This window comes from Prorops nasuta, unplaced genomic scaffold (assembly GCF_024137725.1).
Source record: "Prorops nasuta isolate Cenicafe-Biocafe unplaced genomic scaffold, Cenicafe_Pnas_1.2 PNAS00006, whole genome shotgun sequence".
Classification (NCBI taxonomy): Eukaryota; Metazoa; Arthropoda; class Insecta; order Hymenoptera; family Bethylidae; genus Prorops; species Prorops nasuta.
Window position 1 is genome coordinate 2993849 of NW_027116803.1, and position 14398 is coordinate 3008246.

Consider the following 14398-nt stretch of genomic DNA (forward strand, 5'->3'; position numbering starts at 1 on the left):
TTATACAGTTGTATTCCTAAATTGTAAATATATTCAAAGGTTGAATAAAAAGGTTCATATAAAGTTTTTTATATAATATTTCAGGTTTCATTGCTTCTCAATATTACACTAATTAAATAATTTATGTATATTTATTCCTCTAGATTAATTAACACCACTTTCAATATTACTACACCAATACAATGAAAAATACATTAATTCATAAATATTTTATATAAAACAACTTGAGATGTCAAAATAAAATGCTCAACAGATAATACTCAGCATGACTTATGTAAGATGAAGACATTTTATCATTTTTATCTTCAAGCGACATCACTTTTCGGATGGATTTCGATGCTGCCAACACAAATTTCCGCGCTCAGATTTTTGCCTGTTATATTCACTTTTAAACTTGCCTGTTTTGAGTGAATTAATTCGATCTAAAAGCTATAGAAATTCTTTCGCATAAAATAACCATCATTTTTTCTTTTATCGATCTTATAACACTATTTCTGGCCATATTCAGATTATTATTGGTAATTATGGCGAACCCAAATTTAGCAACCCAGCAGTCCCACAATTATTTGATTGAACAAAAAGTATGGAGTGGTCTACGTAAGTTTTTAAATTGTCATAGCATCTAGCATCAAATTTAACTAAATTTTACGGGCAAATAAGTAAGCAAAAATATAACCTTTGTCCTATGTGATATTTGCTCTGAACCATTTTGGCTGATTTAACGAGCGATACGCTATAATTCAACGATTAACTACCGCATGTTGAATTAGAAAAATACATTATCTCTGCCAGCGGGACAGATTTAATTATCGCAATAATCTTATGAAAGTAATATAAGAAAACATTAAGCAGTGAAAAGTTCAATATGAATTCTGGTTTGAGAATTAATGCAATAAATAAAAAAATATTGCATTTTAGAATGGCTTCCAACGCGATTGGTGGTGTGCATAATGATGTTCACATGTTGCTGGACAAGCTACATGTTTCGACTGCAGATGCCAATCTTGATAGTACCAATGACGGTAAACACTGTGCAAGATATTATTGGAAGTTGCCATGGCATGGAAAACTATATAGTTTACCCTCTTTCCACGACCACCTTTGCAGCAACACCAGATTTAACAACAATAATAGATAAGCCCCTTACATCCAGAACAAAGCGATTCGTACCTGGAATAAATCAAAGAGACCTAAATGCCTCGTTAGAAGGACATATCATTAATATTTCCTCAATAACTCTGTTCGATAACGACAATGATAAGAAAGACACCCTGCAAAATGCGATTAAACTCATCTCGCGAAACTACGACACCGAAATGTCCAATCGGATGTTGCAAAACAAATATTTTCTATTCGGACCAGATGCTGACATGAGTAACTCACATTTATTAGACCGTTATCCTTTTACAGACGAAATGAAATGGCCACCAGAGAAAATCTCATTTAGTATTAAAAAAAAGTACTCTTGGTCAGACAGGCTCAAAAGTCAACTGGTCAAAGCTTATTCTTACGGGAACGTTCCAGGAAACCTCATTGGCGGTATATTGACTGTAAAGTAAGTGATTGTGCAGATAAAATGCTGAATTATTTTCTTAAATAGATCAAGGGACGATAATTAATCTGTCGATAGATGGGGACCAAGAAACGCAGTTATGTGGACATCTCTGGTGGCAGCAATGGTTTCGTTAGTAACGCCAATAATAGCCGAGGCACACTGGAGATTACTGCTATGTTCCAGGGTGATAGTTGGAATAACCGGAGGAGTTACTTTTCCAGCGTGTCACGCGTTGATTTCAAAATGGGCTCCGCCGCAGGAAAAATCAAGATTTGTTTGGTCTCTGTTAGGTGGTACATTTGGAACCATCTTTACATACCCTCTGTTGATCACTTTTGCCGCCAACGAGCATTGGGTATTCGGCTGGTATATTCCATCAATGCTTATGTTATTCTGGGTAATCATCTGGGCCAACAGCGTATATGACTCACCATCGGAACACCCTGGAATCACCAACGAGGAAAAAGAATATATTCTCAAGTACGTCTCAGTCTTCAGTCCTTGCACCATTTTTCGCATCCCTTTCTATTCTTCTTCTAAAAATTATATTTATTATTGTCATAGCTCCTTTTGATCAATTATTGAATTTAGATCCCAGGCTAACACTGTATCTCAACAAAAGTTGACCTTAAAACAGATACCCATTCAGCAGATCTGTACATCGATACCTTTTATTAGCCTCGTCTTTTGTCACTTCGGAAATCTCTTCTTGATATTTATATATCAAAACACTATGATGATGTACATGAAGAAGGTGCTACGCTTCGACCTTACCGAGAGCGGTATAATGTGTAGTATGCCGTGGGTCGGAAGGATGCTCTTTGCATTTGGATTCGGTTGGATTGCTGACAAAATTATGGAAAAAAGAATAATGTCCATAACCAGACTAAGAAAATGTGCAACGCTATTTTGTACGTTATCAATTTATACAAGTATATGTAGAAAATTGTATCATTACTTAATTACTTATTACTAATTACTTTTTGTTTTGAATCTAGCCCATTTTATACCAGCGATAATGCTGCTAATGGCTGCCTATGCTAATTGCCACGAATTTTTGACGAATTTCTATTTCTTTTTGGCTCTTGCCTTTAATGGTGCAGCTAGTGTCGCTATTCTCTTAAACAATCATGACTTGTCTCCAAATTTTGCTTGTGTTCTCTATGGAGTCATGAACAGTGTTGGGGGTGTTAGTGGAATAATCATATCGCGAATGGTTCAAGAATTTATTATGCCAGTCGTAGTAAGTGCGCATTCATTTTTAATCTCTTTGATTTTAATTTAACGATAAATGCTTCTGTTCATTCTCATCATGCTAATGTCGCTTATACGTTATCTGGTTCTCAGTTTGAAAACCATCTCATAGCAGCTAATAGTATATGATTTAAGCAACTTGAATTTTATATGTGTAATAGTTTTTTTAAAATCACATGCACATTATTGAATAATTGAAATTTAGAGTCGACATGCTTGAGAATGTAGTACCTTCGAACCCTTCGCGCGTAAGGTCTTGCACTATATGTTGCCTAGATCCATGGTACGAGGAATATGGAAGAATTGTGCGTACATGTCATCATTTGCATGACTACTAAAATTTTATCAACGTCATTATCATTGATACTGATTTTTCTTTTCGAAGTTGTACATACGCCTACAAACTTGAAAAATTTACACTTAGTATTAAGGATAGCGCGTGTGCGCAGTTTTAAGTATGGGTGTCGTTGAAAAAATATCACGATGTCAGATGAAGGGAGGTAATTAACTAGGGCAAGAAGGTTTTACAAGAATATACTCTCGATACCTCAGCACTACATGATAACTATATAGTTTATCCCATAGGTCGATCAGCATTGAGGAATTACGAGTAAACGTCGCCATTAATTAGTCTGGTCTAAAAATTTACATTTTATTCTCAACATACACACAGAATTTTCATTCCACATTCATTACTAAACTTCATAAAAATTATTTTACTAATCAAAGTGAAGATAGGAGGGTTTCGCTATAAAAAGTAACAAAGTGGTGTATAATTTTTTTCATGTGCAATACAGACAACCATACTTCAGGAAATCATTTCATACAAAATAGTGAAAACTAATGTAGTCGAAATGTCTTGTAACATATGTGGTACACTCGATACCTCATTACGGCTTTGTACTATATTGTTAAAAAGCATAGTACGAGTAGTATGGAGTTATTATGATTGCTAGGCGCAATTCGTAGTGAAATTTTTGGTCCAGACATTGATAAAAAAATATTTCATTATCTTGTTATGCTTAGATTATACTTTCAATAACTATCAGTAGTTTGTTAACTCAATCATGCTTCACGACACGTCAAACGCAACATATTCGCCAAAAAAGTGTTAAATTTTATGAAATAGTCTAATAAAGGTAAGACGGTCCCTTCGATGCCTTCGTACTACAAATGGTCTGGAGGAATCATAAGTACGCTTCGATCATCGAGAACTTTACCAACAATATAGCTGCAATGCACATTTCAAGATTAATGTAAAGTTGATTTGTACCCTTATATTTATAATCTTCGGTTTCCAAGTAGTCCACAGCGAAATGGTAATAATTAAAATACAGTGTGCCTTATAGATACAAACTCAATCTCAATGATTTTTTACTATATTTAATTATACCATATGCACACCTAAATTATAATGAAACATCTACATTTTTTCTTCCCTTTTACATTTCCAAAAAAATAGACAGCCACTGTAGGGCTGAAACTATTATTCTTGCATATGTGAAATCGTAGACTCTCATTTGCTATCGATACTAGTATAATCATCCCTTGTAAAATTGAATTTGCAATAATGTATCAGGCTTTTGGGACCAAAAGATATTTCAACTGAAATATATTAACAACGTTATTGAAATTTGTTTGCATATTTCATACTTTCCTAGAAATAGTACGTATAGTAAAACCAACTGTAGTATACATGATTCATTGCATTAAATTTGAGTAAAAACACTGTATAAGAAAGTTTTGAAAGAACTGTTCTGTGCAACATAACTCCAATATATTGAATCATGACACAAATTTAAAATCATTCAAAATACAGAGTAATCATTTATCGACATGCATCATACAAATGATACTCTCGATGCCTTAGTACTGTCTTCTATTATACTGTTTAATTATATAGTAAGAGCGGTACTGGGGAATTGTGTGACATATCATACTGCATCAATAATGATAACAAGAAGCAATCATTTAACTTGTCCTACTTGGATAAAGATAAAATTGTCTACTAATTATTTTGTGTAATATTCCATGGCGAAATAAGAAATCAGGAAAAATAGGAGAAGGTATAACAGTACTGCCTGAACGTATTGCATTCCTAAATATTACTTGAACCTATGTGTTATAAACAGAATGTAAAAATTATGTGTTATATATTTCATCGTTTATGCCATTAGCTTGATTAACAAGTGTTCAAATTTCTGACTATATTAACAATTTCTAAATAGCAACAACTATTCTTCTTTTCATTATAGTTATTTAGAGATTAATTGGAAATGAGATATTTTAATCTGATTACCTGCTGCAATATGATAATTCTTTATTAAAACTTTTCATACGCATTTTGTTACAGTATATGCTTATTACTAAAATCTGTGAAACTTCAAACAATTGGTCTATCTCTAACATAAAAACATTTGGCTTTATTTGAAAAATTTGACACTGTGGTAAAGTCGCGATTGCTTGTTACGTATTTTCTCATCACGTAATTCTTGTTGCATTTGTGCTGCATAACTGCAAGCTTTTCGTTATTTTTTACTTACTTTGCAAGAGAACATTTTTAATTGGTTGTGAATTAATCATCTTGAATGCTAATCGTATACAAATACAGTGCATGAAATACGGTTATTTAGCTATTTTGCATCACCATATAATAGTCTTTTTCAGTATTAATTGTAGAACTGTAACATATAAGTTCGTAGCATATTAAAGTTTTTATGTGGTAAAAACTTTATATAATTTATATTAAAGCCTGAGATAATCAGTTCATATTTTAATATTCTTAAATTTTTTAGAAGCCATCGATCGATTATTGGCAGAAAGTATTTTTGGTCGGAGCAATTGTATGTTCTTTGAGTATGCTGATTTTTGTTGTTGGTGGAAGTGGAAAGGTACAGAAATGGAACGAAATCATATCGGAGTCAGATGTCGAAGCAAATCTTTGAAAATCTAAATAATTGCAAAAATTATAAAACTCTCTCCCTCTATTGAATGTATATATATTTTTAAATACATTTGTACGGTTATTTTATTATTCGTTTATAGAATATTTATTTATTTGTCATGTGTATTTTTTTATGATCAAACTATTCTTACTGCAAATTGATCAACAATTAGAAAATAAAATTTTATCATCTGCTCTTTATTGTAATAATATTTATTACAAACTTACAACTTCCTTTATTAACCAAAAACAATGATATTGAATAATACATTATAAATGAATTTAAACCAAATTTAGCTATATTAAAAATATCATTTGTCTAAAGTTAAAAATTATTATTATTACAAACGAATAACCTTAATTTATAAATGTTTAATTCTCGTACAATTTAAAAACTAAAGAGGAAACGAAATAAAATTGCATGTTTTTATACATATAATAGTACCAAGACTTGAATGTGTTGAATCACGAAACTTGGCAATGAATACTATAAATAATGGTTACGTCATTTATTAAAAACTGTGCATCTTCAAACAAATTATTATCTTTTAAGAAAAAATTCACCTTTCTTTATTAAAGTACGCTAATTTGCAAACTCTACCGTTTGCGTTGTCTCTTTAAAATCACCTTTACCATTTCAGCTGATAAACTTATTTGTAGTATATATGTACCTCAATTTTATAAATGCTATGTGTAAACAGTATAAATAAAACATTTAGTAATAGTTTTGATTTTATTATTAAATTTTTTTTTTCGTCTTTTAAATTAAATTATTCTTACAAATTATGATTTAATTTTTTTTTTAAGCACAAGAATTATGTTACATTATTATGCAGTCTGACAAATTAAACATTTTTTATTTTCATAAAACTATAGAATTATGTTAAATAGTTTACATCGGATTTAATTTAACTGCGATAAAGTAACATGGATTTTGCGCATTTCATTCCTACTAATTGAATGTACTGCTTGATTTCTTCTTTCTGCTCTTGCAGTTCGTTCCAAGGAATATTCGATTGGTATATTCTGTATGGCATTGCAACATCTTTATACAAAATCAATATCTGAAAATTATAAAAATGGAAGATAAATAATTTAATGGTAAAAAATAAATTTCTCTGTACATCAGCTTTCAAAAATCATGATATATAATAGAATGAAATATATTATAGAATACCTTATCAATATCAATAACTCCATCATCGTCTATAGCGTTCGGATCATCATTTAATCTGCTATATTTATTTTTATCTAATTTCTTTAAGCTAGATTCTGCATCGCACCAAAAATATGTTTCCGGACATAACAGCATTGAAGGCCTCATACGCATTTTATAACGCATTTTCGGACATGAGTGAATGTAAAAACCCATATAATAATATTTCAGATTATTCTGTATCTTATTCAATTGTCTTGTCAAATATAATTCACGCAATGAACTGAACGTACCAAGGGATAAATAGGAATAGTCTGGATCATAGAAGAAGTAAACACTCGAAACACACAGAGGTAAAATATCTATAACTCCAACCGCAATTAATTTACCATCTAACCAATATTGTTCATGAAATGAGCCGTATCCTTCGGGAAGATCACCTTCTGGTTTCCATTGCTTTAAGATTATAAAAAATAAAAATTGAATGTGAAGAAATACTGTTAAAAATAGAAATATTTGTATTAAATAATTCTTATCTCTAATAAACCATATGAAATATTAATCAAACTTGGAGTTTGTGCATCTTATGTGATCAAACTTCAAATAAAGAGTAAGATAATAATAAAAGATTGATTACAAAGTGTACCTGCAATGGAGTCTTTACAAAGAAGTCCAAGAAACATTTTTTATCACATTCTTCCGGTGGATCTCCATGTATTTTTAATTGATACTTTGTATAAAGACTAACGCTTGCATTAAGTGTATTATAAAATTCTTCTGAGTTTAATCTCACCAATTTCATCTAATAAATTTTTAAGAGATATTTAGAGCAAAAGTTAATACGCGTAATAATATTTTAAAAATATTATACACGGTCTAGCGAAAGTCCAAGAACGTTCGAATACCTCAAAAACAGCGCATTTAAAGAAAATATCTATAATAGACTTCTTAAAAGTAATTTTAATGATGTATCAAAGGTTATATTTGTTATAACCCTGGATGAAGCGTAAAGGGTCATATGAAGATCTCCACGAATTTTTTATAAGTTAACCGCTATTTTTTATTCGTATATTCTTGTAGCATATCTCTGTAGTTTTCCAAAACATTTCGTGAATGTATTGTTTAAAGTATATGTTCGCAAGATATTAGGGTTTGAAATTTTTTATAGATGTGAGTTGCGATAAAACCGTGCGCGCAACCGATGCGCGTACTTACGTGTATTTGTTCACCTGATTCTAATCTTAAATGAAAATATCTTTTTAGCGTCTGAATTAAAGGCTATATTCACTAATTAGTGTGGTGTTCTTAGAGAACGATAAATGTAATAAAAAATTGAAGTCTTACATTTTGTAAAATTCGAGATTACCTTCATATGACCTTTAACATTCTACCGAAGATTTTGCTAAAGACATCTTTTGATGAATTTATAAAACTAATAGTTAGAAGTTTATTACAGATTTATTTCTAAAGTGCATAGTTTGCAAAATATTTAATCTTCCTAGGACTTTTTTCTGACCATGTATTTACAAAACGTAATCAGTAATTCAATGACATTTCTATCTGTAATATTTTCTTGAATTCAGAAGGTCCACTTTGCTCCAATCATGTAATGTATCATAAAAGTATACTATGCATCATTTTATTATATTTAATGAAATTTTCGTTTCGTTGAACAATGGTAGTAATTTTACCTGCAGAGGAGATTTCACTAGAAATTTTGTATATTGCTGCTCTGTAACTTCGGATGGCTCTACTCCATGTATGACTGTTTGATACTTTTTATAGACTTCATAAGATTCTTTTGCACTTTTTATGTATCCAGAACTCATCGGTGTTGTTCTAACCAGTTTTAACTTTCAAAATTTATTAATTTAGAATGAATTAGACCAAATAAAACTTATTTACAACAGCTACCATAAAAAAATATAAATTTATCAAATTCCAAAGCATTATTCAAACAACTGGAATTAATTTTCAAAGATATAAAATGTTTGTTTTTTGTTTAGTTGGTAGAAAAAGAAATTGGAGAAAAGAGGACCATTTTTAAATTTTGTTTAATAAATTGAAATGCTCTAATATTTAATGAAAATATTATAAATTATTTCCAATTAAAACATAAAGTTAGAAAGATAATTTTATGCTTTACTATTAATAACTATTAAATTATAATACCTTTAGCTTTTGTTCGCCTTGAAAAACTTCCTCAAACAATTCTTCTAAGGTTTTGGTTGTGTTTGGATTTTTGCTTTCCTTAAGAATAGTTTCTACTTCTTTTGTTGATTTTCCTTGTGCTAGAAGTTTATTTCGTTTGCGCTCTAGTCTTAAGAACTTTCTTTTTCTACAACCTGGTTTCTTCGGCAATACTACTTTTTCATCAGTTCTCATACTATCTCCTTGACTATGTACTGATCTTGTTAATTCTGTACTTGTACTAGCACTTAACACTGATTTAGAGCTTTTATCAGTTTTTAAAATAGTAGTACTACTTAATTCTCTATCAATAGAGTTGGTATTTATTTTAGAAGCATCCTTCTCTGCTCTTTCAAAATGTTTATTATATATTTTCACTTCTTCACCATTAAAATCTATAACAAAGGATTGTTTATTATTTAACAAAATAAAATTTTCTTAATTAAAGTTATATTAACCCATAGGATCTTGCTGAAAAGATGAAGTATCCATATCATCCTTCTTTAACTCATTCCGTAAGAAGTTAGTCATACGTTTTAAGATCTTTTTCTGTGACTTAGTTATTTGGAATTTTAAAGCTTCGCATCTAAAAAAATTAATATTAATTAATTTAAAAATTTACAACACAATAAGAATAAAAGTAACTTTTGCTTACTTTATTGTATACATTGGACAACACGTTTGATCCATTGTAGGTTTATAACAATAACTACCACTACGTCTCCAACCTCGGTCTATTAAGTTTTGATAATCTTGGACTGTTAATGAATGAGCCCACATTCCTATGTAAGAATTAATACAATTTGCATATTATATGGTACAGTCAATATTTTTATTTTGTTGTAATAATAAATAGTTAACGAATACAAAAGAGCACTATAGGTTGAAGTATGAGGTTAAGTTGCTTTACTAAATTTTATAACTTAAATTTCGATTCAAAGGGAAAAGACGAATATTTATATGATCAACAAAAGTAATTACGTTTCAAAAATAAGGTATCTTACCGTGACTATAATTAGTATCAGGGCTTTTACAATAACCACATTTATATTTTTCATGTTCAGCATAGTATTGAACAATACTGTAGCATTGCTGAGCCATTTTCAAGCTTTAGGTTACTCGTTTTCTTTTATTTACAGGTATACAATTAAGAAATCATTAGTTTATACAAATTATTTTCAACTAATTTACTTATGCTTTTACTAGAACTAAAAAGAATACAGAAGAATTAAATCGCTCTGTCACTAAACCTTTGAACGTATTTTAACTCCAACCCACTCCAACCAAACGTGTCATAACGATATCTCAGAATCTCATTTATACAATACTCATACAGTTCACACAGGTTTACGTCTGCATATATTTCTCCATGTTTGTAATTGTTTCTTATTCTAAAAAACATTAATGTATGGAAAGATAAGATTTTAATAAAAAGGTAAACGATAATGAAGTAACTGAAATGACAGTCAGAGTATTGATTTCAGTATCTTGTATGATTGACGTTGAAACTATTGAAAGCTTTAATTTAGCTTTGTGCATGTGTTATATATGTATATATACACACACAAATACACTGATTCTAAACTGTATAAGCTATATACACAATTACACAAAGAGTATTTAAGTACACATATTGAGTAAGATATTAGTTATTATACTATACCACACACTTTGCTGTTATGAAATGAACTATATTTCCGAAATTCCAGAATTCGAAATAAAATGAGAAAACGACTCTCGACCTCGACTATCAACAGATCGGAATTAAAAGTTGGCAACTAATCAATCAGCTGATTCGCAACTAAAAGTGCGCTTCTATGCGAAAAATAAAGAATGAAGAAATATCAGATTTTTACATAAATTATAATTACTTTCTTTTTTTTTCAACCATTTTGCTATTGGATTTAACTTTACAAATGCTTTTGTAAGTAGGTAAATTATATAGTTGAATAAGCAATAATTTAATTCATACCAACTTTAAAATTTAGACATAACATATACATGCAGTTCGCAACACACACATACGTCCCAAAGCATATATATTAAAAAATTATTTATGTTTATTTTTGTGTAACTAACAAAGATATTACATTTTTACATAAGACTTCTCTGAAATCTTTGAATGTAAATAATAAGAGGTTTCGAAAGGCCTTAAGTAAAATTTGAATATCCTTTATAATTACAAAAAATACAAACATCTTACAACACATATAATATATGTTCTGAAAGATTTTAAATGTGCAGCCTATATAAGTAATTGATTGTCGAGATCTGAAACTTTTCGAATGGTTATACTGTTTGAAAGAACGAGAAGAAATCACGTTGTACATTTTCATGAATGAATTGAAATAACGTTACGTGTCGTATCAACAGGCGTCTTTTACTATGTCGCGGGAAGTATCGATCCGTTCCTTCGGGATTCCCTTCCTTTAGCTTATCAGTTACCTTTATCAATAGATCTACGATCAGTTAAACTAAGCCCGTAAAAATTTATTCATTCTTCAAAAATGCACACTTTCTCAACCATGAAGAATCACTAATGTCTGCATACATTTAGTAAATAATTAAAATTTAATAATTCTCACTGTTAAATTACTTTAAACGAATAAACATGATCTTTATGTCATTACGATGAAATACTAGTTTAATAAAGCATTTAATTGATTATAATTATATTGATTTTGGTTTTTCCTAATAGATATACAATAGCTATTTTGCGTGTTGATTTGGTCCTCAAGGTTCGCCGCCCCTAGTCTATTTTTGATGTCACGTTTACTCATGCAACACCCCACCTAACACTCTCGACAACTAAACTACCCCTGGCAAGTGGTGATTCGACGCCATGAAAACTCCGAGCCAACTTCTGACGTCAATAGGTACGCAGAAACTGGGAGAAGGACCTTCAGGATGGAACTGCGCATCACAGAAAACGAGTAGTCTAGAATCTCTATCAAGTCCTTTCAAAAAATCCAATTATTCAAACATGAGCTGTCGCTGACACTATCTAAAATTGCTATTGATGAATAATAAGAGTCTCATTGGATGTTAGCCTTCACAATTTATTCAATGGTTATGCAATAAGTGTGCTCGTCGAATAATAATTGCTCTAGATAAAATTAATTCATGAGAAATACTAGAACAATTTTTATAAAAAAGTAAAAACGCGATTTTTACTAACTCAGTAGAATTTTAATAATATTGTGCGTATATAAATTCTTGGAGCAATTATTCTGTGGAGAAAAGAAAGAGTTTGACGAACTTGGGATAACTAATAGAAAATAGGGTTTCTTTTTTGCTGAGACCTACAGCATTTTGCTATATTGAATTCCAGAACCCTTTGCGAACCCTTCCTAAGGGACTTTCCAGAGAATTAGAGCTGTATCCATGTTTGCTCACTGGTTTCCAAATAAATAAGGTATCGTACGGTAAATTAAGTTTCACTTTGTTTTCCCCTTAACCTTTGTTTACAACTAACATTATCGACTTCTCCCCTCTCTTTTTCCTTCCTTCCATTCTTCCTTTTCAAATCTGTCCTCTCTGCGATTAAACAGAGGCGCAAACTTTCGCATTATTTCACCCCAACTATCGAGTGCACATGGAATAATTCGATAGGGAATAGTTTACCATCGAGTGTTCTCAAATAGCTCAATGGCTCTTGCAGCAGTCGCTTCGTCGCGAATTTCCTTTCAATATATCTGATAATACACACGTTATACGATTCTCTTTACCTTTTGGTAAAAGGAAAAAGGAAAAACTCAATATTTGACCTTCATTTATTTTTGAAGGTTCCCTGGCAAAATCACCCAATAAGTTTATTTTTGAACTTTTTATTTCCTGTTCTTCGAGTAATGGCCAATCCAGTAGCTCGAGTAAAGCGATTTATTTTAAGATCGCGAGATTAAGTTTGGCCACGAAATTTTGTTAAAAATAAACAATGGGCTGATTATAAATAAGCCTAGGCACGACTTCCTGAGATCGTGTTAAGGGAAAAAGTTAACTCGTAACTGATAGTATACCACTGCCACTTATCAAAGGTGTGCTTATCCGATTCTAAAAGATTCCAAAAATAACTTTAATTGGTATATCATGGTGAATTTAATTTCTACTCGACAAGCTTTCGTGCAAGATTCGAGCCTGTAATTTTTAATTGTTAGATTCATTTTAATTTTTATCCGAGTGAAAGAAGTGAAGAGAGTTGATGAAAAAATAAGAAAAATAAATTATCAGACTACTTTTACTCTGTTATATCTATATACTTTATATTGTTGAAGACTTTTCAGGTAATACAATCGTATTTCAATTTAGTGAGTTTAAGGATTTTTATTTATATCGATATAATAAGTCAGAAAAGTTCACAGGATAAGTTTAACCCTGTTATGGCAGACTGCGTAAATATACTTTTTACTACTTGTATCAAAAGTGAAATGCGCAAGCGTTCCGTGCAGCGGTTGCATCGAAAATAGGACAATTACGAAAGGACGTCTCTACTAATGTTGTTTCAATAGCAAATGGTTCCACCAAAGAACGAATCTCTCCTTGTTACATGTTAGCTTCTCCAATGCCAATTCCACTGAATCTTAAAATATCATCCTTCCATATGATATAAATGAATCCATTCGTGCAAATGTATATCCCATCTTGCTACACTATCGTTCTTTTGCTAGCAATTTGGATACAAAAACAAGATCATAAAATATCAATTTTCCAGTAACATAGTCAGAGCTTCTGTAAAATGTGCTAAAAATATTATTCAAAATAATGATATAAAGTACTAGGATTATTATATACGTAGTATTTTTCAATGTCATTCTCTTAATTTAAATTATCCTGCCTTTCTATTGTTGTTAATTAAAGATTATTATAACCAATGTTAAAGCAGCTTTTCACAGATTAAATGACTCTATCATTATCGATGAGTTTTTAACCTGGAAAACTCTTGCGTAGTAGTTCAAGTAGACATATAGTCAGTCAATTATGAAAGGACGTATCTACTTATGTTATTTCAGTATTAGTGCCCTTTCAGAGAAGAAAATCTCTCCTTACCTCGTGCTAGCTTCTCCAATGCCAATTGCACTGATAAAATACTACTCTTCTATATATAGTACAAACGAATCTATTCGTTGAAAAATATCTTATCTTGCTGTTCTATTGTTCTTCTCTTCACAATTTGAGAACAACAAGATCATAAAATATCAATGTTCCTCTATGGTATTATTAAACTTCTCGTAAAATATATTCTATTAATAATTAAGTCACGAGCATGATTACGTAGTATTTTCCAATGTCACCATTACAGTTT

General features: G+C 30.7%; 2 protein-coding genes across 4 annotated transcripts; one reads left to right on the forward strand and one right to left on the reverse strand.

The window, feature by feature from the left end:
* The first annotated feature begins 524 nt into the window (after window positions 1-524).
* On the forward strand, window positions 525-5754 carry LOC136774621 (sialin-like). The gene is made up of 7 exons (XM_066729029.1): window positions 525-597; window positions 919-1555; window positions 1631-2035; window positions 2147-2466; window positions 2554-2792; window positions 3743-3748; window positions 5608-5754. The coding sequence occupies exons 1-7, from the start codon at window positions 525-527 to the stop codon at window positions 5752-5754; spliced, it is 1827 nt and encodes a 608-aa protein (XP_066585126.1).
* An 837-nt stretch (window positions 5755-6591) lies between these two features.
* On the reverse strand, window positions 6592-10835 carry LOC136774045 (arginyl-tRNA--protein transferase 1-like). Of its 3 annotated transcripts, XM_066728098.1 has the most exons (8): window positions 10104-10834; window positions 9755-9881; window positions 9558-9685; window positions 9082-9494; window positions 8601-8762; window positions 7556-7711; window positions 6931-7365; window positions 6592-6817 (listed from the first exon to the last, which is right to left on the reverse strand). In XM_066728098.1, exons 1-8 carry the CDS (start codon window positions 10198-10200, stop codon window positions 6662-6664), a joined length of 1674 nt encoding a protein of 557 aa, XP_066584195.1. In that variant the 5' UTR covers window positions 10201-10834; the 3' UTR covers window positions 6592-6661. The 3 variants fall into 3 exon arrangements, with proteins under 3 accessions (XP_066584195.1, XP_066584196.1, XP_066584197.1); XM_066728099.1 differs by lacking the exon at window positions 7556-7711 and having other exon boundaries at window positions 10104-10835; XM_066728100.1 differs by lacking the exon at window positions 8601-8762 and having other exon boundaries at window positions 10104-10757.
* Between the last annotated feature and the right edge of the window lie 3563 nt (window positions 10836-14398).

Coding starts and splice junctions, on each gene's coding strand:
- LOC136774621 (XM_066729029.1), top strand. CDS start 525: ATGGCGAACCCAAATTTAGCAACCCAGCAGTCCCACAATTATTTGATT. Junction 598..918: donor AAAAGTATGGAGTGGTCTAC/GTAAGTTTTTAA, acceptor ATTGCATTTTAG/AATGGCTTCCAACGCGATTG. Junction 1,556..1,630: donor GGCGGTATATTGACTGTAAA/GTAAGTGATTGT, acceptor ATCTGTCGATAG/ATGGGGACCAAGAAACGCAG.
- LOC136774045 (XM_066728098.1), bottom strand. CDS start 10,200: ATGGCTCAGCAATGCTACAGTATTGTTCAATACTATGCTGAACATGAA. Junction 9,686..9,754: donor TGTCCAATGTATACAATAAA/GTAAGCAAAAGT, acceptor TAATTTTTTTAG/ATGCGAAGCTTTAAAATTCC. Junction 8,763..9,081: donor AAGGCGAACAAAAGCTAAAG/GTATTATAATTT, acceptor AAATTTTGAAAG/TTAAAACTGGTTAGAACAAC.